General features: G+C 37.3%; 1 protein-coding gene across 1 annotated transcript; it reads left to right on the top strand.

Annotated features, from left to right (window-relative positions):
• Positions 1–1,837: 1,837 nt before the first annotated feature.
• On the top strand, positions 1,838–26,738 carry TARS1 (threonyl-tRNA synthetase 1). The gene is made up of 19 exons (XM_019737307.2): positions 1,838–2,015; positions 5,978–6,058; positions 9,331–9,521; positions 12,999–13,122; positions 14,339–14,460; positions 14,973–15,090; positions 15,365–15,429; positions 15,509–15,587; positions 16,408–16,554; positions 17,660–17,758; positions 18,726–18,892; positions 19,867–20,029; positions 20,122–20,259; positions 20,618–20,695; positions 20,858–20,958; positions 21,045–21,149; positions 22,705–22,777; positions 25,632–25,746; positions 26,202–26,738. Exons 1-19 carry the CDS (start codon positions 1,959–1,961, stop codon positions 26,348–26,350), a joined length of 2,172 nt encoding a protein of 723 aa, XP_019592866.1. The 5' UTR covers positions 1,838–1,958; the 3' UTR covers positions 26,351–26,738.
• Positions 26,739–26,774: the final 36 nt, after the last annotated feature.

Here is a 26,774-nt window from a genome sequence, read left to right as displayed (position 1 = left end):
GAAGCTGCTAGAGACAGAGATGCATAACAGTAAACCAATCTATAATTTTAGCCTATATTGTTTTGCCTCTAGCAGAGTCAGTTATCTTGACCTTTCTGGTCCTCATTATACTCATTTAACATACAATTCAGGCAAACATGTCTAAAAAGCATAATTAAATTGTTTTACATTAGAAGGTAAGATTGATCCTGTTGATTCTCATTCTAATTTAAATATGGAAAGTCAGATTGGTTAACATAACGCTACTAAACTTGTGTATAACTCCTTAAGAACACCCACCACGTACTACCAACAATCTACTCTTACTATAAACCTTCTTCAAGATCTAATCTAGAAGTTTTGACTTCTTTTCTCACAATACAAATTAAGAGGCAATTTTTCAAGCAAGGTTTGTCTCAATGCTCATCAATTGCTTCAACATTTTTTGAACATCAGCTGTGTGCCAGGCTTACATCTGCTAATGTTGGCAAAAATACACAAGTTGTGCTTTCGTTAAGTTTTCAATCTAAGAGACAATAAAACAATTTAATTGTAAAATTGAGCTGATTGGCGATAGTAAGTGAGCTACATGAAACTATGAGCAGATGTAACAGGGAGACTTGCTCCATCCAGTAAGAGTGGTCAGGAAATGGCTCCCCTAAGAAAACGATTCTTGAGATCTGACAAAAAGGCAGGTACTAAATAGGCAAAGTGTGACGGCAGGCAGAAATAAGGCCGGGGGAGAACAATTTCAGCATGTACAAAAAAAATCTACGGGAGAAGACGTGAGAAAAATAAGCTCACTATGGCTGGAGTTCAGTGCATGGTAAGATAGCCAGAAAGTTAGGCAATCAGGGGCCTTCGAAGCCATGGCTATTTTTCATTCTAAGAGCAACTGAAAGCCAATGAGTAGTTTTAAGCAGGCGGTTGTGGTGATCATGTATTTGACAAGACTGTCCCGGTGCCCTGTGCAAAACGGATGCAGAAAGCCAGTTTAGGAGGCTATTGTTCTTCGCGGAAGGATGACCCTGAAGGCGGCGAGTTAAGGACTGATGTTTAGAAAGTAAAAATCCGTAAAACTTGGTGATGGAGCACATAAACAGTAAACGCATTCGTTGCACTTCTGACTTCAAATTAGAAACTATTTTAAATTGGCTGGTAAAACAAATGAACACAGGCCCGTTCGAATTCCAAAACTGAGACCTATGCGTGAGAATCCGGGGGTTCACCGCGGTTATTTCCATTAAGTAAACGTCTTATTGCATTTCCATGGGCCCTGCGGCAATGCTCCCGGAGGCAGTAGAGTGACAGTGGCATGCATTAAAGAACGTCGGAGGAAAGGCACACGTCCCTGGATCACCAAGGAAGCCTGGATTGCCATGAGGAGGGCTCGAATCACCGCTGCAGCCTGGGGGCCCTGGGAAGTCCCTAGCACTCGGCAGTCACGCCAGGTCAGACGGCGCCGAAGCCGCCAGAAACTCAGGCCTCTGCTCCGTACCGTCCCTGGCTAGGGATGGTGTTCCGGACGCTGGGGACTTCCGGAAGGCTCAAACCGAGGCCCTCTCATTCGCTACGGTGACCGGAAAGGCCCTAGACTGAAAAAGAAGACGCACGCGTATTGAGGATTTCTCGGCTCAGAAAGGGTTCGGCCCAGGGCTGGCAGAAAGTACGGGTTTAGCGTCAGCCGTACCCTCTCCTCACCCTCCGCGCCCCGATTTCCTAGAAGGGCTGTCACCCAACAAGCTTTCCCATTGGTTTAGAGAAGGGCGAGCCCGCCTTTCTCCGTTGTCGATTGGCTGTCCGTTCTCCCGGCGGTTAGGGGGCGGGGTTTGGGCGCTTTCCGATTGCATCAGCTGTCCCTTCCGGGCCACGTGGCTCAAGCGTAGTGTTCCCGGGAGCCCCAGCCCACCTCTGATCGGCCTCCGCTTTCGTTTCTAGTCCATAGTTTGGGGGTTCTGTCTTTTTTTCGTGATTCGTCCATGTCGGAGGAGAAGGCCAGCAGCCCGTCAGGGACGATGGGGGGCGAGGAGAAGCCGGTGAGTGGACCCGGGAGGCTGGGCTGGGGCTCTCCTTGGCGTCCAACTGCCTACTGGACCGCGGCGGAAAGAAAGAATCGGTCCGGGTCGTGTGGGACTAAGGAAACGGGGAGGGGGCGATGGAGGTCCTGCACAAGTCAGTGTCACTTTGGGGGAGGAATCCGTCCATTCATAAAGCAGGGCGGGACCCTGCCGGTCGTCTCTGGTTCCGTCCCCTTTTGGCAGATGAGGAAACAGACCTTTAGTGAGTGAGTTGCTCAGAACCATACATCTAATTAGAAATCGAGACAGAATTACGGGGCTCCCAGACTAGTGTTTTTACCCCACTTTAAGCGAAAACATTGCAGAGCCTCATTTAATCCTAAAACCCTGTTAAGGGCAAAAGGCTCTAGTTGAAGGAAGGGATACCGAGTTCCCGAGATCTGCTCCAACTTGCCCATTTGGGTGGTTTATAATAAATGGTGGAGGCCAGATGGCCTGACAAACTATAGAGAAGTTACACGCTTTCCCTGCCTGGTGCCGGAGACATGCCTTATCCTATTTCACACATGCTAATCACTTCGCTTTTGATCTTTCCCTTTGGTGTCATCCGTTGCTTAGAAATATCTCCCAGGTCACTTTCAAGCCTACAGGTCGAGGTTTTTGGTGTGTGTGTGTGTGTGTGTGTGTGTGTGTGTGTGTGTGTGTTTAACAAATAATGTCAAGTATCCATTCTGCTAGGCACTGTTCTGGGCCGTGCAAGTAGAAGGCGAATAGCACCCAGCCTGACCTTGAGGGCCTCACAGCCTGGTGTGTGAAGCTACAGAAGCGGGAGTGCCTGACCCTGCTCGGGAGGGCTCTCTTGAATTGAGTTTGGAAGAGAGTGTAAATTTACCAGATAAATCAGACAGGACAGGGCTTCCCAGGTAAAGGTAAGAAAGCAGTGTGAAAAGGCAACCTAGAGTGAATTGTCTGTGGGGTTGCTTGCAAGAGAAATGCCTGAAGGGGGAGCTACAGGAATCAGAAGGATCTTAGGCAACCAAGGATAGTTGACATTGTTTTCTATGAGAGAAAGTTTTTAAGCAGGGAAGTGATAGATGCGAATTGTAGTTTTAAAGATCACGCTGGCATTGGGGCGGAAGGTGTATTGGAAAGCGGTGAAACCACAAGCAGGAGGGAATTGTAATGGTCCCAGTGAGAGGTGGTGAGGTCTTCACTTAAAGCAGCCTCAACCCTAACCCTCTAATAGGACAGATCACTTAAAAGCCACAATTTTCTCATCAGTAAAATGAGTATGTCCTTTAACTTAGGGATTAAATGGGGAAAATTCACATGCGCACATTCTAAATGACTTTAAGTGATAAATGGTGCCTGTCCACAGACTTTTTTCAACCCATATTTTTTTCACTTAAAAATGAACTTTACTATTTTGTAACTTTTTTTTTTTTTGCTTAATAGTTTATAGTCAACTTTCATGTCCATAAATATTCTGCTGTGCCATTCTCAATCGGAGGTGATCTATGGCTAAAAAATATATGCTTTCTCCCTCCTATAATAATGATTACATAATACCTAATATTTATTATTAACTATGGGGTCTGGCACTGTATTACATGCTCATTCAATCTTCAGAATAGTTATGAAATGGTTTGTTATTATCCCCATTAAACAAATGAGGAAACAGACATAGGAACAATAAGTAACTTGCTCAGACCTAATATTCTGTAGCTAATACTCATAACCCCAGTGCTGTCCTGCCTCCCGTCATCTGCCTGGGAACAAGTCAAAGTGTTGGGGTTCCCAGGACATACCTATCCCAGCTGTCAGTCTCTGGGATTGAATTTACTTAAACTACATTCTACAGATACTTTTTTTCCCAACTCCTAAATATCCCTGAGGAAAGTAATTATGTTGCTTCGCTTCACAAACTGGTTCCATACCCGTTTTTGGGTTGAAATTTTAGATTGCTTTTACATAAATATGTAATATATAAACTCATATATTTTTCTTCTGTTTTCATTGGAAATAGAGAACAGTTGTTTATTCCCAATCGTAGTAAAGACAGAATGAGTCTCAGGGTTCCAAGAGATAAGTTTCAATGTCCCAGCTCTACCTACAACTTACTACCTGCATACGAATGGGTTAATTACCCTCTTTGAGTCAGTATTCCAATTTGTAAATGGCGAGGTATTTAGAACACAGAAACCTCTGTGTTAATTCTCTCCCTCTTTTCTACTACTCCTATTCATTCGACAAATAGCCTTATGACCAAAACCAAAAACATTTTATCAGAAAAATAGAATTATTTCATTCTTTTTCCATTTTAAACCTGCACAGACAGACCTGTAATTTGTTTTGATCCCTTCTGTTATGAAATAAAACAATTTACATCAGTACTATAGTATAGCAGAGGCAGGTAGAGACTTGTAACTATTGATTAGTACTTGATTAGAATGGACTTACTCATAAATTATGTTCATTATTCATCTGTAGACTATAAATGAACCTTAAAAGTTTATAAAATTCAGAATGCCAAAGTGGGGGAAGTTTTAGCTTAGCATGAAATTAGGAGTCCTATATTTTTAGTTTTTTTTTTTAAATTATATGAGTAACATGTTTTATAAGATTCAAAAGAGTAACCAAAGTGTCCAACTGTTAAATGGATAAATAATCAATGGAATATTATTTGGCCCTAAAAAAGAATGAAGTACTGATACATGTAACATGGATGGTCTTGTGAAACTTTTTATAGTGCAGTTTGCTTTGGCTGTTTCCATCTGAGCAGTCACAGTGATGTACGTGATACATTTCTGAGAAAATGCTCTTCACAGCGGCCCATATGTAGTTCAGGGTTTCTTGACTTCAACAGTGTTGAATTGACATTGGAGACTGGATAATTCTTTGCTGTGTGAGGCTTCCGTGTGCATTATCAAATGCTTAGCAACATCCCTGGCCTCTACCCACTATATGCCAATTGCACCCTCTGGTTTGACAACCAAAAATGTCTAAATGACCCCTGGGGGGCAAAATTACTTCTGGTTGAGAAGCACTGGTATAGACCTCCTCTGCTGTTGGCTGCCTTTTTGTACAGGGCTTACTGACTTAAAACTTTCTATGACTTCATGTACTAATTGAAGTCCACATTGCTTGTGGTAACTTTTAGTGCTTCTGTCTGAGCCCTGGTCTGTCTTCACTTACATTATTTCCTAAAACAGTCCTGCTTTAGTTAGCCTGACATTCTCTCTCTCTCTCTCTCTCTCTCTCTCTCTCTCTCTCTGTCTCTCTGTCTCTGTCTCTGTCTCTGTCTCTCTCATTCCCCACAGTAAGTTTATGTGTACACATAGAACACATTTCCTCCGTTCTCGAAATCCAGCCTGGTGAAATCTTCTTCATCCTTGAAAGCACTGACACTTACTATTGTCCTAGTAGCTTCTTTCACATCTAATCATAGTGCTGCAATTGTATTCTTTCTCCTCCAGGAGTTTTTCACACATGTATGCCTTAGTTTTCCCAGAGAGATTAAGTGTGCACATAGTAGAGATTGGGTCTATGTTTGCTTCTTCCACAGAGTTTAACAAAATACCATGATCTTGGGAGTACTTGTGGAATGAATGGATACATATTGCACTGATTTTGTTTTTTTCTAAAATACTGTTACTGAATAAATGGCATGCTTCCTTTTGGCTACATATTTAGTATATATCCACGTAAATCTGAACAAAGAGTCATAGGAACAGGCAAAATAAATGAAACGTGACAACTTCAACGTTATCAAGTAGCTCCTCTCTACTTTTTCAGGACTTATCTTTAAGTTGTTAACTTGTCTTTGACAGTGATCACATTTTCTAGTCTTTCAAAATCAGATTTTCACTTTTTAAAAATAGATGCTAAAAATAACATCCTCAAATATTTTCTGACGGCAGCATGGAGGGGTATCAAAGTACATTAAAATATAAACTCTTCATTTCTTTTTCGTTTTTTAGGTAGGTGCCAGTGAGGAGAAACGAAAGGAAGGAGGCAAGAAGAAGAACAAAGAAGGATCTGGGAATGGAGGTTGCACAGAGGTAAGTATTTCAGGGCTCTGTTATCAAAGATTGACAAGTGGCAGGGAGCTAGCTGTCTCAGATTTATCCCATGACATATTTTAGTGGTTTACATGGAGTTGTAAGACGCCTCTACGGTGTTTTCCCCGAAAATAAGACCCAGCTGGACCATCAGCTCTAATGTGTCTTTTGGAGCAAAAATTAATGTAAGACCTGGTCTTATTTTACTATAAGACCAGGTATAAATATAATATAATATAATTAATATAATATATACCTGGTCTAATATAATATAATATAATATAATATAATATAATATAATATAATGTAATATAATACCAGGTTTTATATTAATTTTTGCTCCAAAAGATGCATTTAGAGCTGATTGTCCAGCTAGGTCTGGTTTTCGGGAAAACACGGTAGATGGAAAAATCAGGGAGATGGTTTAGAAAAGTCTGAGAGGGAAACAGACTTGCAATTATTTGTTATTGAATGAGGAAAACAACTGAAGTGCAGTTGTAAGAAAACCTGCGAGATTAGATATGAAAATCAGAGAATACAAGTTGGAGAGAAGGGGACTAGGCTAATCACTCAGTTCCAGATTGGATGCTAGCAGTCCTGTCATTTCATTCAGTGAGGCGTTAAAGGGGAGAGACTTGGTGTTTGAGCCATACTGAATACAATAGAAACCAAAGAAAGCCCACTTCCTTGACCCCATTCACACTGTTTCCACCTGGATCTGCCACTAGGGTTTGGTTTTCAGCCAAGACAGAGCTCCTTGAGGCCTCTCAAGTATAGAGAAAATTCTCTCACTTCCCCGTGCTCATATTGAAAGGAACTGGCTTTTCCAAAAGCCCAGAATCAACCTGGTTCCTGGGTGTCCTGCTTTAGGAGGCAGTTAAGCTTGTCTTCCTACTTTATTTTTGAATTGCTATGAACTGTACTTCACTTTTTGTTTTAGTCATTGCAACCATTTTATTAGAGACTCTTTAGAAAACTACCAGCATGAGGAAGAACTAAGGAATAGCTTTTAAGAAGTATACTATAGCACAATAAACTGGCTTTAAAGAGCTGTTTTTATGAATGCTGTGTTGCTAAATTGATAGAGCTTCAATTTCCCTAAGGGCAAGTTTGTAGGTAATTAAGAACACCAAGTGTCGCTTAGAGCCCTGCCTCACCATTTCTCTTATGTTTTGTCCATTATACCCCATTGTAATTGTGGGCGAAATTGTTGATCGTGAATTTTAAAATTTGCAAGTAAATAGAAAAATGCATATGTTCCCTGATTTCTTATTTATACTTTCAATACAGTAGTACAAGCTGTTCTGTCACAGCTTGAGGATTAGCCTGGAAATAGGAACAAAGGGTATAATTAGAGGACTTTTATGAATAGAGAATTATAAATTATAGGTGCGACATGTGATTCTGTGTGTATTAAATGATCTGTCTGGAAAAATGTGTACAGTGAGATGTCCAAGATGTTTCCTCCTCTTCTGTGCTCCCATCATTTCTGTACTTGTCTTGTTCCCCTTTGAAGGGCAACACGCAGGTCTTATTGTCTATGTTCCCAGGGTCCAGCACAGAGAGTATCTGCACCATGAGTGTTGAATACATTAAATTTGACACTGAGTTTTTCCGATTAGGAAGCACCAAGTAGATGTGGAGATAAACTGCAGTAAAATACAGAGGGTCACGTGGGTAGGTAGGACTGTACTGATGCTTCCAAGTAGACAGGACCAGGTAGTGTGCTTCAGCTTGAGGGGTATAGGGTGTGGATGTAGAATGACAGGCTCCGAGCTTTTAGTATATTCACAGGGGCTTCATCCTTGAGGTTTCTGGACGCCTGTGACAATTGAATAAAAAGCTCCTAAAGAAGACCTGAACGATAGAGAACGAAAAGAACTGCTGCAGGAAGGAATTACAGAGCTTAAGCCTCTTCCGTTTTAAAAGATGGAGGCTGAGAAAAACTGATTGAAATGAGAAGAAAATTTTGTATAAGAGGGAAAAGTACTACTTCACATAAGATAAATTTATTCTAATAAGTTATATTCAAACAGTGTGAAAAAATATTTTTTTTTAATGATGTGATTTTTTTCTTTTTTCTTTTTTACTATAATATTTAGGGAAATGTTAACCTCTGAGGTTGACATAGCTGGTAACTGACCATCAGAAACCAAAGTACGCAAGCAGGTGAACAATGAGTCCACATAGTGTGGTTGATTTTTATTTTCTATTATCACAAGTCATTTTCTCAAGGATTTAGATACTAGCTCGTACTCCTTTCAGATTGTGTTATGTTGATATGTATATTATATTTAGAATTTTGGGTAGCATTGTCAAAACTGAATAAGTATTAAAGCATATATTTGACTAAGCTATTATAGATGATTGATTTAAATCTATGTCAAGATAGAAACTCATGGTGAAATTAAGCCATCCCCTCTTCACTTTTGTACGTAGCTGTTAATGTCCATGTTATTTTCATTTGAAGATCATAAATTATGTAGATGTTAGTGGTTTGACTATTTTATGACCACAGATTCACCACCTGCTTTTTGAAATATTTTAAAGACTGGAGTCTCAAACAGTAGAGGAAGTCAAATCTCTGATTATTGTCTCTTTTTCACTTTCTTTGTCAAACTTTTGGGAACCTGAGAGGGTTCCCAAAATATAAAAAGATTTTGGTTAATTAAGCACTGTAAGCATAGTGTTGTGCTGTTTTCTTATATTTGCTAATTAAATACTCCCAAGAAAGATAGTGATCATGGCTTCTTTGAAATACTTTCCTTGAATGGGAGTCCTTAAGTCAAATAAATTTAGAGTTGGTTAATTAAAAAGTGTGAGTGGACATATAGTCTGACCAGCTTTCAGACCATCCCTTGAATAAGATTGGAACAAAATGGAAAAGCCAGCTGGTTTTTATTTCTAGTATTATTTATAGTTGTAAAATCATTTGGTTAGAAAAGTCCTTAAGAGAACATCTTAAAAAAGAAAAAAAAAAATAATCACCTATGCAAATAATAGCAAAATGGCAGCCCAGATATGTATTGTTACTTATATTGTTCTATTTTTAAAAATTTCTAAAGCAAAAATTATAAGAAAAGAGCATTTAATTCCCTTTTTCACCTTCATTTGGGACAACGTTAAGGTAATGCTTGGTGATTTTGGCACTACATTTACCACACTGAATTAGTAATCATGGTTTTTGTATTGTCTTTATTATTTCTTTCCCTTTTCTAAAAAGGAAAGCAAGTATTTACTGATTATTTATTTCCTCATTTGTTGTCTTGCAGTTGAATCCTTGGCCTGAATATATTAACACACGTCTTGAAATGTATAATAAACTAAAAGCAGAACACGATTCCATTCTGGCACAAAGGGCAGAAAAAGATAGCAAGCCAATTAAAGTCACTCTGCCTGATGGTAAACAGGTTGACGCAGAATCCTGGAAAACTACACCATATCAAATTGCCTGTGGAATCAGGTATAAGTTGCACCTGTCTTGACCTTCTTTTGTCTGTAATTAAACTTTTAAAAAATTATCTTGCCAAGTTTTATCCTCATAATATTTTTAAGTTACTGTTCAATGTTTTTAATGTTTAATTGACATTATTTGGGATTTTTGAAAAATCGAAATAATATGGAGCTTTAGAGTCAAGATTAAAAAGTTAATTTCTGAGAGACTCCACTTTGGCCTTATCTTACAAAGGATTTTGTATTACTAGTTCTTATACTTTGATCATAAATGTCACAAAACCAAGTAGACAGTGTTTTACCTATTTTGACTTAAATGCCTCAGTTTTGAAGTTAAATGAAGGTCGATCATCTCACATGGGAAAGTTATGAAACTAATACATGACACATGAAAAAATGTACTATATTTATAAATCCAAAGAAGGGCCATTTCTAATCTAAAACTTAACATTTCTATTGGGTTCGGAATAAGTAACTGAGAATTAGATAGATGCATGCTTTGTAATAGAGTAAATGCTTTCTTAATCTGATACAATGTTGAGATCAATAGTTGGCCAGTTTATCAGGAAATGATAAAGCTGGATAAGCATAAATTGATGCATGTATCTTGTACCAGGTGTTGGCAAACTGTGATCATAGCCTGTTTGTGTATAGCGTGAGAGCCAAGAATAGTTCTTAAATGGTTTGAAAAAGTAAGACAGTAAGAAGAATATACAACAGAGACTATGTGTGGCCTGCAGACTAAAATATTTATATGGCCCTTTACAGAAAAAGTTTGCCAACCTCTGTCTTAAACATTTTAGTGTAAAACATGTAAATATATATTTAGTCACTAATTATACATATGAATATATACATATATATGCATGTGTGTGTACAGCCAAGGCTTTTTGGAGTAGAGTGCTGATTGAGTTTTATGCTGTCTGAACATACTTGAGAAGCAATCTGAGTGCAGAATCCTGCCAGATTTTTATAGAATTAGTTCATCCGCACCTAATTTGACAATTTTTTTTATTTAGTGATTTGCCTTTATCAAGCCTCCCCAAACATTTAACTTGTTTTTCATAGAAATCATAATTCCCTTGTGTTATTATTTATTTATATTTCTGTTTATTTATACTATTTAATTATATGTTGAGTTGAGCCACATGAAATCACCATGATTGATAAAAATGGTTGATTATCATCATTTTCATATTGTTGAACCTAAGACATAAAATAACAAATAGACAGGTCTGAGAACCAACCCAGCTGATTATTAGTAAGTCCACTATGCGCTGGTGGAAGTAGAAGCAGTTAGGTCGATGAGCCATGAGTCTTCAGGGTGCCAGGGACATTGGTTAGTACTTTTTACAAAGAGAATATGGGGTGTTTTAGTTAATTTCACCACTGCTTCTACCTAAAGTACTTCTACCTTACTCCAAAGGAAATAAGAAAGTAAGTTGTAATATCAACCAAGTTTCCAAGTGAGATCATAAATAACTGGGTAGACTTTTAAATTGCAGTTCAATCTGTTATTTTAGAGGTACTTTTGAAGGTCATTTGATTAAGGGATTCCTCCATTGTTGCACACTGATATTGTAGCTGTGTTGGGTTTAAAAAGCAGGCTCCTATTAGTCCAGGAAGTTTTTCTCTACATTCTATAATATTGTCCTCCATATTACATTATAATTTATCAAGTGGGCAAGTGAAAATAATTTTTCCAGAACTACACAATTCTAAATTGAATTTCATAAGACATTGATGCACTTTAGAACTGGACTTAAGTCACTGATCTGCGAGTGAGGGTGCTTTATGACATTTTTACAAAAGTCCAGAATAGCTTCTTGTTCCATGAAAACTTACAGCATGAATAACAGACTGTTTAAAGATTCAGATGATTACTAGTGAATATGAAGGAAGAGAAAAAGAAGGCATGCTTCATTTACTTCAGATGGTTTTCTTTGAAGTTTTGTTAAAGTATGGATTATTTTATCCCTTCTTTGGAAAATTGAAATGATCCGGTATGGGCCATGTGTCATCTCCATTTTCAAAGTAACTATTATTAGCATCTCAGGTCACCATTTTGAACCCTAAGATAAAAGTCATTTTCCCCCCAAAGAATACAGAGTATAGTAGTTGCCTTTTGATCAGTTCTTTAGTCTTCTGTAAACTTTTACACCAATGGTAAATTACATTCCTTTCTGCCAAATCCATGTATGTTTTAGGAAATGTGTATATTTTATTGATTTTATTGGCTCCATTTGATCTCAGGAAGAGAGGAAACCTTGGATATAGTCTATAGGAAACTCAATGGGAACATTGAAAGTGGGTTAGGAATTTATTCTTTACCTTCTCTTTGTTCCTCTTAAGTGGGGAGCTTATGTAAACTTGGATGTAAACCCTCAATCAGAGTAAGGAGAGAACCACCCAGCAGAGCAACCATAACATAGCTGGCTTATGCCTTCCTGTGGTATATTTAAAGACAGACAGTGGAAAGGCTTTGCAGTTTTCCTTAGTAGTGTAGAGTGTTGCCTGCTTTTTGTGGAGTTGTCCAGACCGTTATGGACCGTCATTTCTCTAACCACACATTCAGGTCTATAGTCTGACTAATCTTACTCAATTCTGCTATAGCCACGAAGCTTCCTGAACCTTTCTTAACTTGCATCCCTGTTTGCGTCCATGCCCACTCCCTCATCTGGTTTAGGAAGTTATCTCATCTCCTTTTCTTCCTGGCCAAATCTTTTGATCCTTCAGCCCCTTGTAACTTTATCCTTCAAGCTTGTGCAGACTCCCCTGACCTGTGTTACTTTCCCCTTCTCAGAAGTCCTGTGGCTTTTGCTCAGACTTGGTGTGGTCTGACATCTCATCCCTTGATGACAGTTTGTGTTTACTATATACTGTGGCTAGACATTTTTACCATATTATTAAAAGTTTTGTTCAGTAGTCTGTCGTTTTACCCATATATTTGTTATAAACTATACCATATTAGGCATTTAAGTAATTTATTCTTAGGTTAACATTGCCTCCCCCAAAAAAATTCTGGTACAGATTTTAAACAGGTAGAAGAGCAGAGAATTTACTTTACAGCCTCCTCCCTCCCCCATCTTTTTTTTCCATTGGAGTTTAAATACCTGGCTTTGTGGAGAAGTTATTTTAAAATTAATCAGACCACTGAAATTGTTGTTGTTTGTTTATCAGAGTTGCCATATCTGCTTAAATAAGCATTAAATGTCATAAAATAGTACTGAACTCTCAGGATGTTCTAGTTATATTCTTAGTTATATTATTTTGAGGGTTGGTTGCTTTTTCCATTTTATTTCAGAAAGATATATAAACACATATATATGTATATATACACATACATACACATCTATATATAATATGTAGTATTGATATATAATACATAGTGTTTATTTTCCTGTTCTTGTTCTCAAATTAAGTGTTGTGCTACAAAGGACGAATTTTCAGATTCTTGTATTTCATAAATACGCGTATATTTTTTAAGTCAAGGCCTGGCTGACAACACCGTTATAGCTAAAGTGAATAAAGTTGTCTGGGACCTAGACCGTCCCCTGGAAGAAGACTGTACCTTGGAGCTTCTCAAGTTTGAGGATGAGGAAGCTCAAGCAGTAAGTTTTTATTTACTGTTCATTGAATTTCAGGATGAAGATTCCCCTTTGCAATGTTTTCCAGCTCATTACTTACTGCCGTTGCCTGACTGAAGTTTACTGATGTCTCCTTGTCATATTTGAAATCTTCATTTTGTCTTTTATTTGGGGGGAACATAATTAAACTGCTTGCCTTATAAAATTAAGAGGAGAAGTTGCATACATTTTTTTTCACTACTAGATACTAAAGTGGAAAAAATGTTCTGGGACGTCTATTAAAATTTTATTAAAAATTGATTAAGCAAGTAGAATTTGTTTTCTACACTATCAATCACCACTTAAACAAGATGTATATACTTAACAAATAAAATTGAACATTAATTACTTAAAGTACTCCCGGTATTAGACAGTTGATTTCCATATTTTTCTCATCTTAAAATGCAGATCTGCTGGAAGCACTATAAAAATCAGCCTGCATTTGAAGGTTTTCTCCTTCACTATGGTATATTTCTATAAAGGAAAATAAAATATGTTGTTTTATTTAGGTTCATTGATGATGGTTTACTTATGTATGTGAATCGACGGTTTTCAAATGTATTCTAGATTCCTTAAATTTTTAAAGATAATTTTAAAAATCATTTGGGTACCTTACTATTAAATCTTAAAAACATTGCTTTGGATTTATTCCGACTCATCTGAATGACCACCTTGAAGCCAAGTGCTGCCATTTGATTTCAGTGTCCATATGCTTGTCCTTTATAATTGTTTTATAGGGTCAAGTTGTACCACCTTAGTTTGGGGCCAATAAGAAAAAAGCAGATACATTTTAAGTGATGCTCCACAGCAAAGTACAGGCAGAGCGGAGCACAGGGGACATGGGCACACTCACGCAAAAGACCTGGGCCACTGCTGTCAAGGAGACGGTCACACTGGGAGCAGCAATTGTTTTCAAGGAACAAAATCCATCCCACTTAATTAATGATGCTCATTTGACTTTAATTCACTTGAAAACAATTAAACTAGAGAATTTCTAAGTATCAATACAATTTAGTAATTAGTGTCCTTTTAAATTATTTTGTCTCTGAACAGAATCACACCGCCGTTTGTAGATTTGTAAATTTAGATTTTTATGACTTGGTTTTATTTACAATAAATTTTATATATCTCTTTCACACAATTATATTAACTTAAAGCTTGTATGGCCAGTCTCAAACTTTCTCATTTTGTGAATTTTCAGGTATATTGGCACTCAAGTGCTCACATAATGGGTGAAGCCATGGAAAGAGTCTATGGTGGTTGTTTATGTTATGGTCCACCAATAGAAAATGGATTCTATTATGACATGTACCTTGAAGAGGGGTAAGTTATGTAACCGGATGAAGAAAAATAAAATCTGAATTACTGTGGGTCTCTATGTTATTTTTAAAGAGTTCTCCATAAACGAGGAATGACATAAAACTTATTGCTTCCTACTCACCAAGTAGTCCCACTACCAAAACTTGAATTGTTGTAGTGACCTGTAAAGTTGTAGAGATATTAGTGAGAGCTTTGTTCCAGAGTGATGGAAGTGGAACCCTCAGGTATATTGGGAAATAAAATGAAGCTGGTCCTCTCCTCTCCTTTAAACGTGGTTATAAATTTGGAGGGAGGATTCACTAGTGGGAACAGTCTCCATGATGACTAAGGTAGAAGTCACTGAAAATATAAATTATAAAAATAATTTATGAAAAATGTCTAGTTTACAATTCTAATATATGATGCAAAGGTCTCATTTTTTTATATTAAAAGCTTGAAGTGTTCTAAACTGTTTCTCCAACCTGTGGTGTGAGTGGAATGGAATGGAAGGAGATTAATTATACTTTCTTCTTCAGGGGTGTGTCCAGCAATGATTTCTCTTCTTTAGAGGCTTTGTGTAAGAAAATCATGAAAGAAAAACAAGCTTTTGAAAGATTGGAAGTTAAGAAGGAAACTTTGTTGGAAATGTTTAAGGTAAATTGAACTGTGACGTGGTATGCACTCTTTATATCACTCATTAATGTTATTTGAAGTTGTCACTGGGGTTTAGAGTATAAGTTGAAGCCTGTCCTGTTTTTAGAAAAATGTAATGAAATATGAAATATTCATTTCAGAACATGAAATATTGACATATTTATATTCATACAATGTTTTGATAAGATATACTTTGAGTTATATTTTAGCTATAGTATTTAGAGATAAAAATTAAAGGAGGGTTTTTAAAAAAAATAATTTTTCCTGTTTTCAGTACAACAAGTTCAAATGCCGGATATTGAATGAAAAAGTGAATACTCCAACTACCACAGTCTATAGGTGAGAATATCAAATGTCATTACATGCAGTGGGTGTCATTTCATGTCTTTTATTAATATTCCTTTCATTTTTACTTTAGGTGTGGCCCCTTGATCGACCTCTGCCGGGGTCCTCATGTCAGACACACTGGCAAAATTAAGACTTTGAAAATACACAAAGTAAGCAATGGAACTTTCAAGACTCTCTCCATATAAATGTATTTGTCTAGTAGAGATACATATTTAAACTTGTATTGGTTTCTCTTTCTTCCGTTTTCTTTTTGCAAATGTAAGGGTAGATTTTTTTCTCATGCCGTCTCCTGACTGAGTGCTATATGTAATTAGGCTTTTTTTAGCTGAAATTCTTTCAAGCAGTGGTTGATTAGCCATTCATCACCAGAACCCACGGGGATGGAGGCTTGGGGGATTCACAAAGTCACGGGTATGAGCCTTCACCATCACGGCTCTAAAAGCTTTGAGACTCACTTAGGAGTATGTGCTTTGGCCCTTTGTATGCCTAAGGTAATAATTACGCAAGTTGTTCTTGTTAACCGAGCTAATCCTGCCAGTTTTATACTAGTTTATGAATCTTTTACAGGTGATTATTAGAATACACTTTAAATCGTAAGAATAAATAAGAGTCATTTCAGGATTTTTTTGTTGGTTTATTTTCCATTTTGGCTTAATCATTTTGTGAGAGATACCCTTGCTGTCAGTCATGTTCTTGGAGCTGTGGCTTGAGTGGGTATTGAGGGGGGCTCGTCTGAGGGTGGGCTGGATTAAACAGCCAGCTTTGTGCGGTAGGGTGAGCACAACTGTTGTGCCTCGGCCTCGGGGCAACTGTGAGATATTTACTAAGTGTGCACTTTTTGTGCCATTTTCTTGTATGAGGACGACTATGAATTTGATTCCTAAGGTGACTGTGAGAAGTAACATCCAACGCTTAAAATGAGGTATTTGCAAATTTGAATACTGTTTCATGGTTAATCCTTGTTTTCAGAATTCGTCCACATACTGGGAAGGCAAAGCAGATATGGAGACTCTCCAGAGAATTTACGGAATTTCATTCCCAGATCCTAAAATGTTGAAAGAGTGGGAGAAGTTCCAAGAGGAAGCTAAAAACCGAGATCATAGGAAAATTGGGAGGGTATGTTAAAAAAGAACAATAATGTGTATAGACTGTTTTCTTTATTTTCACTTGAAATTTAGCTAAGTACTAGGAATTGCCTTTTGAAGAAATACTATAGCTTTTAAGTACTGTACTGTGTCCTACATAAGCCATAAATTACTTACTGATTGTCCACATTACCTTTCTAGAGTGTGCTCAGTACTACACAAAAATTCATTAGCTACTTATATTAAGAACAAATGCTGATAACCTATAATTTTCTATAAAGTAAGTGTGGTGGTTTTTCATAGAGCTGGGAGATACTTTGGACATCACCTGTCTCACTGATTATTTTAAAGACATGGAAACTCTGTCCCCAGAAAGATTAATCTACTTGTTGCCCAAGGTGATGCAATGAGTCACCATTGTATTTTATGGTGTCATTTCCTTTGTCCCTCTACCCATGAATGTTGTCTAAACTGGGAGTTAGGTTTTAGATGAAAACGTTTCTTTCTGAAATTGTGTTCACTCTATGCCAGGCATCCTTGGCTGTTAGGTTATGAAGCTTGAGCAAGAGGCAGCATCCATTGCCATGCTCCCTTGACAGCCTGAAATAAATTCCAGCAGTAAGGAAGCCAGCGGTGATTGGTGGCACCTCCCTGAAAAGCCTGAGCATTTGTGGGTGGGCAAGTAGGAGGGTGTGCCTCATTCACCATGACCCAAAGTCTCCAACTCCATCTCCATTTTCTAGTTTATAATCAGGTCTTTTTCCCAATCTCCTTCCTGCCACTCCTTCTTTTAAAAAAATATGAAAAATTAAAAACAACCAGATGTTCGAGTTTTAAAGAGTTAAAACTAGGAGAGCTCCCTCCATGGATAGAAGAGAACTAAGACCCGTGCTCCATGTCACTCTTGGGTAAACTTGACTGGATTCAGGCATGTAATAGGGAGGGAACTAAGTTGTAAAACAAGTGAAATTCTGTACCATTAAATTGCACACCAAAAATGTTGACATGTTTCCTTTGACTTGGGAATGGCACAAATGAAAATATGAGACATCATGACGATATGCTGAATGGAAGAACTCTGAAGTTTGTTGATATTGGATACGTATATAAGAATTCTTTGCTTTTATTTTACCCAGGACCAAGAACTATATTTCTTCCATGAACTCAGCCCTGGAAGTTGCTTTTTCCTGCCAAAGGGAGCGTACATTTACAATACACTTATTGAATTCATCAGGGTAAGCCATGCTCACTATTTTCTTCTGCATATTTAGGACAAATTGATTTTATTAAATAAGGTCCACTAAAAGGAAAGATAGTCTTGTATTTAAGAAGAAATATTTAAAAGAATAAATGAAAAATGGAAGTCTGAGGTCTCGTAAAGTGTTTAAAAACTTCTTTCTTGCTAATGCATGATTTTGCCCATATGCATCAGTGTGTACACAAGACAGAAGCCAGTGACCTTGAAATGGGACTTGTGAGCCTTTATGCAGGACCTCTGTGCACTCTGACCATTCGTTGGTATTTTCCTGGAAAAGCAAGTCAGTTTTGACATTGCTTTTTTTCTTTGTGAATTATGAAGTGTTTAAAGCATACATTTCTAGAGAATATCACCAATGTCTGTGTACCTAATTTAACACATTTACATTTTGGACTGTACTTGCTTCAGATTTTTTATCGAAGTAAAGTAATACACATACAGTAAGGGGAGGAAAACTCCCCTTTTGGACCACTTTCTGATCCATTGCCCTCCTTTCCTAGAAGACACTACTCTTGAAGTTAGCCTGGATCTTTTTTATCCGTGTCATTGTGCTTCTAACATATTGTATCCCAAATTGTTTGTGTATTAGTCTGAATTGTGATTTTTTAAAAAGATACATACAGATTTAGTTTATTATCACTTGTTACATATTATTCTGCTATGTAACTACCACAATATGTCCAATCCTTTATTGGCGGACACTGGTGTAATTTCTAATTTTCCCATATTACTAACTGTGCTGCAGTAGCATCATTTGACAGCCTCCCTCCTTATGTACATGCGCAAGTTTCCTCTTCGGTATATACCTCCAAATGGAACTTCTAGATTATAACTTGTGTGTCTTGAACTTCACTACAGTACAAAGTTGTTCTTTACATTTTTACTCTCACCAGAAATATGAGCATTTCTTTCCCTGTGCATGCGTTCTGTTTGTTCTCTAACAGAGTGAATACAGGAAACGAGGATTCCAGGAGGTGGTCACCCCAAACATCTACAACAGCCGGCTGTGGATGACCTCAGGCCACTGGCAGCACTACAGCGAGAACATGTTCTCCTTTGAGGTGGAGAAGGAGCTGTTTGCTTTGAAACCCATGAACTGCCCGGGACACTGGTATTTGGCAGCTTTGAGTTTCCATTGAAGATTTTTCCATGCTGCAGTTAATCCTAGATTGCTTGACTTCCTTTGGAATAATTTTTGTTAAAAACAAATTATGGAATCAGAAGAGTATTTAAATGCAACATCCTTCGGCATTATCATTTCTTCTAGGCCTGATTTGGCCCTCAGAGCTATAGACAGTCAAGAATGGCACTGGGGTAATAGCAGTGAACAGGCTGGCTATAAAACAGGAAGACCGCGTGTGCAGTATAGCGAATTCTCTAGATTTTTTAAAGAAACGTTCTATCAAAACCTACTGCTAATGAATTAACAGTTATCCTTTGCCGTGTTAATCTTTGCCTTGAGGCTGCTCCACTTTCTATCCTTCTTGACAATTGGATGAAGAACAGCTTGGGGAAGACTAGGGAGAGCTTTGGCTGCAGGTAGCTCAGTGTCTGCTTTTCGCAAGCCCTGGAGGGCAGAGGCGGTGAGAGGGAGGAGTCTCCGTGAGGGAACTTTCTGAGTTCATTCTCAGTTTTCCCAGATTCTCCAAAGTGTCTGAAGCACCTTCAGGCTAACAGGGAAGTGCAGCCACTTTGGGGAGAGGCAAGAAAGCACAGACCTTACTTTCCAGGGTTATACATGATTCGTGTGTAGCCAAGTTGGCCTGATTTTTTCTTTCTTTTTTTTTTTAATCTGAGCCTTAAAAGCAATCCTCAGATGAACAGGAATAGTGAGCACGAGGATTTGACTCCAGAGTTATGGGAATCATTTTTTTATTCTGTCTCCATTATGGATAGTCGTGTTATAATTTATTTGTTGTTTTGTTCATGCAGTGCTTGCATTGTTGTATGAAGCCCAGAATTTGAGAAACGTTGCTTGTATGAACAACTGGCATCAGTGGCTTTCTGACAGCCTTTCATATAATATTAGAGAAGTTTTATTCTCATATTAAATAGCAGTGGGTTTTACTTTTATCTTTTCTTTAGCCTTATGTTTGATCATCGGCCAAGGTCCTGGCGAGAGTTGCCTCTGCGGGTAGCCGATTTTGGGGTACTTCACAGGAATGAGCTGTCGGGAGCACTGACAGGGCTCACCCGGGTACGAAGATTCCAACAGGATGACGCTCACATATTCTGTGCCATCGAGCAGGTATGAGACTCTGTAGCATAAAACACTTTGAAAGAAGTGTCAAGAAATTCTCGGGAAATTACCGCTGTGTCTTTTTTTTTTTTTTTTTTAAGATTGAAGAGGAAATAAAAGGTTGTTTGGATTTTCTGCGTACAGTGTATAACATCTTTGGATTTTCTTTTAAACTGAACCTGTCTACTCGCCCTGAAAAATTCCTTGGAGATATTGAAGTCTGGAATCAAGCTGAGAAAGTAAGTGGTGTTTTTTAGCAGGCTTGAATTCTATTTGGCTGAAATTGGCTTCCTCCACAGAGTAAGAAAGCCAAGCCTCTTTAAATGGATAAAAGCGAAAGAAAATTGGAAATGGTTCCTAGTTGTATGTTGTTGTTTTTTTCTGTATGATTTTGTGTTTAGAAATGGTTTGATGTGGTTTCAGTCATCAAGCTGTAACCTTTTAAAAGGGGTTTGTGTATGAGTAGGTTTAGGTGGACAAAATGATAAAGCAGACAATAATGACCCGTGAAAGTAATTATGATATTTTTAGTCCCAAATTAGACTGGTAGAAGTTGCAGATGAACAGAAATTAAAATCAGTTTTGATTTATCTTTAGCAACTTGAAAACAGTCTAAATGAATTTGGTGAAAAGTGGGAATTAAACCCTGGAGATGGAGCTTTCTATGGTCCAAAGGTCAGTATATTTGTGACTTTCCTTTTTGGGTGAATAAGAGACTACTTATTTTAAAATAACTTTTAAAAAAAAGGGGGAGAGGGGAAATCAGCCCAAACCCAATCATTGAGTTCAGCTTTAATATAGATGACATCTTATAATGACTCAATCTTCGCTCCATAGATTGACATACAGATTAAAGATGCCATTGGTCGGTACCACCAGTGTGCAACAATCCAGCTGGATTTTCAGTTGCCCATCAGATTTAATCTTACTTTCGTAAGGTGAGTTTATAGTGTCTGCTCTTCTTCAAGGACATACCAAGCAATACATATAAGAAAGGAAAACAAATTATATTTTTTCTTTCTAGCCATGATGGTGATGATAAGAAGAGGCCAGTGATTATACATAGAGCCATCTTGGGGTCAGTGGAAAGAATGATTGCTATCCTCACCGAAAACTACGGGGGTAAATGGTAATTCTCGTCATTGTTTCCTTCTGTGTTTTTCTGGACAATGTAAACTGGCTATAAGAAATGTCTACTGTCCAATTTAGTTACGTGATGAAAAGGGAGAATGATTCCAATTAGTCACTTCTAATTAATGACAAGTATTTGCTAAAAAGTAAGGAATCACAATCTAAACCCAAATTTTTTAGCTCGAAGAATATTTGTTATGAGTATCTTTATTTCAGAATTTGATTTGTTGAATGTTAGGTAATACTTTCTAATTAGGAATTATTATTCAGTAAGAAGCATATTTAGTTGATTGCTTTTCAAGTAACTTTGTTTTGGGATTTATATGTCTTTGATGTTTTTGTGAGAAAACAAGACTGTAGGCTTGGGCTTACCTTGTTCAGTATCCCTGACCATAATAAGCAAGTGTTTTGACACCCTTTAGAAGACAAGCATTTTTCAAATTGAAAGAACAGATTCTAAACCGATGAACATTTTGTGTCTTGTTTCTATGAGGTTATGTTTTTGCTGGGGAGATATGAGCACATGACTTCCATTTTATTTTTTAAGCAGTTTTATCTTTGCTCACAATTTGTAAAAGCAGTTGAAAACAGCACAAGGTTATAAGACATCGATTTTGTAGAGCCTGCCATATTGTATGCAAAACTTGAGTAAAATGTTGTAAATCTGTTTTGTACATTGCAGTCATTTCAATTTTATTTGTAATTTGATTAGTTCAGACATTAAGGGGAGTTTGTCATACTTGTCAGTGAAATAAGATAAACTCTTTTCAGTTACATTTCAAAAAATCAAATCAAATATGGGAAACATTCTCTATGTGACATCTAGAAAATAGGGGGATACTCAGCTATCTGCTCTGCCAAACCATGGTAGGTAGGGAAAAACCCAGAGTTTGGGTAGAATTTAATTCCACTGCAGCCTTTTCCCGGATGTAACAAAACAACTTAAAATAGAGGAATGATCAAGAGAAATACTGGCCTGATATCTGCAACATCAGGAGGGTTTGACCCTGAAATACCCCAAAAGGAGAATTGCAGATAGCGTCATCTTTGAATAAATAGTGAAAACACACTCATTTTTACCAAATATCTTCACCAGTTATCACTGGTTCCAATTTGGTGAATCCTGCGAATTGGATCTTGAATAAACAAGGCAGTCTGTGTTTCCCGTGAGGAATAAATCATAAAGTAACGCTGGAGCAAAATATCTTTTTGAGTAAAATAACTTGAATCAGTAAGTGTGGCTCCTTTCCAGTTCGTTAACCCCTCTGGCAGCCAGTGCCTGGTGTTCTGTTACCTGAAGTATTGAGTGTGAGGCTCTGTCCCTGCCCCCAGTTTGCTTTGCCATCTGCTCAGCAAGACAGAATGTAGTTACAGATTTTTCTTATTTAGGGTTAGTTTTCTGCACCTGTTAGTCTTTACTGAATATTGGAAAAAAGCCGTATTTTTAAAAATGTCCCCCACACGTTTCAGGAAAGATATGGAAGAGTAGACTTGTAAATGTGCCATCCGTGTGTAGGAAAATACACATTAAATATTTTTCATTTCTTCTAAAGGCCCTTCTGGCTGTCTCCTCGCCAGGTAATGATAGTTCCAGTGGGATCGACCTGTGATGAATACGCACAAAAGGTAATCCTTAAGTAGGGCTTGTCTTTAAATTCGGCGTCTGTTCTGCTTTTCAAATCCCATACACTGTGTTCTTGGTACATTGAACTGCTTATGATATGGAGAAATGCTACTATTTTCAATCTGTGGTAGGCTTGAATAGCTTATTGACCTCTTTAATGCTTTTCTATGTGCTTGCATGATCAGAAGACATAATTTGGGTACTGTTTTGTGTACATGTATATTTTAGTGTTAGCAAATAGCAAAGGCCTCAGTATGAGATGTAAATTCAAATGCATAATGCAGTTTAAGTTGCTCTTTGACTTAAAAAATAATTTTGCTTCATTTTCAATACAAATGTCTTCAATTATCTGAAACTTTTTTCAGGTTAATGACATGCCAATGTTTTGCCCTACCCACCAAAAAACTACCTTACTAAGATGTGGAAATATTCATACTTCACACCTTAAAGGCTAGAACACTCAGTTTTGTCAGAACAACAATCCCTACTGAGGAATATTAAATGATTAAAAGCTGTGATATAAAAAAAGCATGGTTTCAGAATTGCAAGTTAAAAGTAATAGATCGGTTAGTTAAAACAGACAAAAATCTAAATCTCATTGAACAATCCTGTAACATCAAACTATGTTTCTAGATCATCAAAATAAATTGCACTCAGGTCTCAACTGTCTTTAAGAAATAAATGATCATTAAAGCAGCTAATAAGCAAACCATTCAGACATACTAAATTCCTATTACCGCACACAGCAGTTTTAGTTATAAATGGTGAGAATCAGCTATGTTCCATGCTTAATTCATTGTACTTGATCGTGTTAGGAAAGCACACACAGTAGGAAAGGGTCTGTGTTAGTTAATTCATTTCTCAGCTCGAAATAGTACTGACCTTCCCTTCCCTCTGGGGAGTGGGGTAGCCTTTGGAATTATGTAGGGGTGGGGTTTTTATTTTGGGAGGTTTTTGGTTATATTGACCCAAGAGTAGCACTACTGCTGCTTCATGACTAGACACCAGAAGTTAAGCAGTCTGTAGTTATGGGGCCACTTCCCTAGTTGCAGGATAAACCAACTCATGAGGTTGTGGCCCATGTGGAAACTAAGACACCAGTGCTTTATTCTTTAAAGTAGGTTACAGTTGGAAATGTAGTCTTATCCTGGCACTCCAATAAACTATGTAAGAACCCTTGTGAAATTTACAAACTTACAAAATTCTCAACAGGTTCATTAGTTAACGATCACTAAGGCATGAGAACCTATTAGTGAAATAATTCTTCATTCAGACTTTTTTGTCAGTTTGATGGTAATTGGTTCACAAGTGGATGGAAAATTAATCTAGTGTGTTTAACTTAATTGGCAATTCATGCAGTGTAATCTAGTGTTCCTTTTTTTGGAAAGGAAAATTACTGAAAACATTGTTTACTTAATACTTAAAGACTTGAGACGATAAAGTGGAATTGGTATTTTTGAGGGGAAAAATGGCAGTGAATAATATCTAACATCGTTTGCCAACTTTAAATTCCTGGAAGTTTATTTCAAGATGTCCCTATTTGATCTTTGGCTCTAACTCTTTCATCTGCCTCCTTCATTTAATAAGCTTTCTTTTCTTTTTTGGGGTGAGCTTTCAAGACACATGGATATATAAAGATGTGAGAAGAAAAGAACAGTTGTTAGCCTGACTTTGGGATAAGATGACTGAGAGAGGAGAAAAGAGGCTATATTTTCTTAAGAACAAAATAAACTGATAGTTGGTTAATGATATTAAAAACAAAACAAACAAATATGTCTCAACACATTCAAATGAGTTCAATTAGTAGGTCTACAGAAATAATTTCATTTACATGTGGTGTATTATAACCTGGTGATATGTGTCCATTCCCCTAAACCATCAAAGTGGCCAATATTTACAAATTATATCCCTTATCATACTGTGTGGAAACACTATTTTTGTGCTTGTGTCTGCCATCAGACCCTTGAGAGCAGAAAAATCTGTTCTCCTCCTGTTTCCAGTGATTAGCTCAGTGCTCAGCACATTGCAGGAAGGCCTCGCATGACTGGCCAGTGAGAAGCAGAACAAACAGTAAGATGTTGTAAGTGGCCGAGATAGGACATGATAAGCTTTCTTTTAATTAAAAAGGAAATCACTGTTGAGAAAGAAAAAAATCACTTTTTACTGTTTCTCAAACCTGGTATTTTATTTTACTTAAATTATTCTTGTACAGCTCTATTTAATTAGGTCATTGTGTACACAGAATTATTAAAGAACTAACTAGTGTTAAAAGACAATTTTATATTGCAGTTTATATTCCATTTCCTTGGAACATAAAAGGAGCTGTTGTGATGCTTTTAGCCTATAGACTGTGCTATCCACGTTTTATTTAAAAAAAAATATTGCACATAAATGGCAGCAATGAGTGGATTCCTTGACTGACTTGCTGCCTATTTGAGGGATCAGAAATATTATAGTCTTTATTAGACTGGACGTCCATCATTGGATGTTAAATGGAGGCTGATAAACACTTCATTTCCTGGCAACCATATCAGGAACTTAAGAGATGTTTGCAAAACAATTTCTTTCTTTTTGTAATGTATGTTTTAAGACAGCTGATTACATTAAGCTGATTGCTTGAATTCTGATTTTTAAGGATTTTTCTAAAACATCTTTCAAGAGCAAAATACGTTGTTTTGATTTTCTTCTTTATTATTGTAGGCCCAAGTCACAAATTAATAATATGTTTTAATAGATATGTTAACATGTCTTTAAGGCTTGCATGGTTATCTAAACTGCAGATGAAATGAAATCATTTAAGATCAAAATACAATTCTAACTTTGGGTCTGAAGAATTGGGTATCTCTCTTTGCATAGGTGCGGCAACAATTCCACGAGGCTAAATTCATGGTGGACGTTGATGTGGATCCAGGCTGTACACTAAACAAGAAGATCAGAAATGCACAGTTGGCACAGTATAACTTCATCCTCGGTAAGAAAGGAAGGTTACTGAAGAAAATCTGCCAGACCAGGAAAATTCTGAAATCTTGAAACTTAGGCTTAAGAATTGTGGTCGTCAGTTTTGTTCCTTCCAAATCTCGATTCTTAAACTATTATGATTATTCAGTTGATATAAAAAAAGAAAATTTTGGTGTGAAAAAGAATAATCTTTAAAAGTCTGTCTAAAAAATTTTCTCCCCTTCACCTTTTATTTCTTCATATGGTTAAGTTTTTATTCAGTTGTCTGGATGAAGTGACTCAGTAAGCACAGCAGTTTTAGGCATCGCGACGTGGGGTTTTGAAATCGGTTGCTCAACTTATACACGGTCACTTGTACAGTTTAATTAGAAGAAGCTACAAGGTGGCTTTTGGGTCCTGGGATCATTTCTTTTTGAATGCCCAATAAGAAGCCTTCCATCTAAGGATTCTCACTGTCTTTTGTTTTAGTTGTTGGTGAAAAAGAGAAAACCAGCGGCACTGTCAATATCCGTACAAGAGATAACAAGGTACATGGAGAACGCACTGTTTCTGAAACCATCGAGAGGCTGCAGCAGCTCAAGCAGTCCCGCAGCCAACAGGCAGAAGAAGAATTTTAAGGAAGAACGTTGCCCTGATTGGCTCAGTGGAAAAGGACGTGCACTGTTCCCATAATATTAACTTTGTCCTCTGGAAAACATTCATTTACACCGATCTGGAAATAGTTTGACAGAGTCTGCATAGGTGATTGCAGAAGATCAGCCTTTTTTGACCTAGAAAGGTTTTAGACAATGCGTATTTAAAGGAGGTAATTAAAAGAGACACATTAAAATGACTATTCATTAAATATCTGAGCACTGGAAATAAACCATGAGGAATACTTTAGTGTGATGAGGGAGAACATTTTCATTAATTTAATGCAGTTGAAAACAAAAGTTTTCAAATTTGATTCAGATAAAAGACTACAATTGGATTGTGGTAAAAAAATAAAAACTTTAATTCATGTAAGATTCAAAAGATGTCTCTGACCTTCACATACATAGT

The sequence above is a fragment of the Rhinolophus sinicus genome, linkage group LG03, assembly GCF_036562045.2.
Source record: "Rhinolophus sinicus isolate RSC01 linkage group LG03, ASM3656204v1, whole genome shotgun sequence".
Lineage (NCBI taxonomy): Eukaryota > Metazoa > Chordata > Mammalia > Chiroptera > Rhinolophidae > Rhinolophus > Rhinolophus sinicus.
The sequence above is the reverse complement of the archived record's forward strand: the minus strand, read 5'-3'. Positions and strand labels throughout refer to the sequence as shown.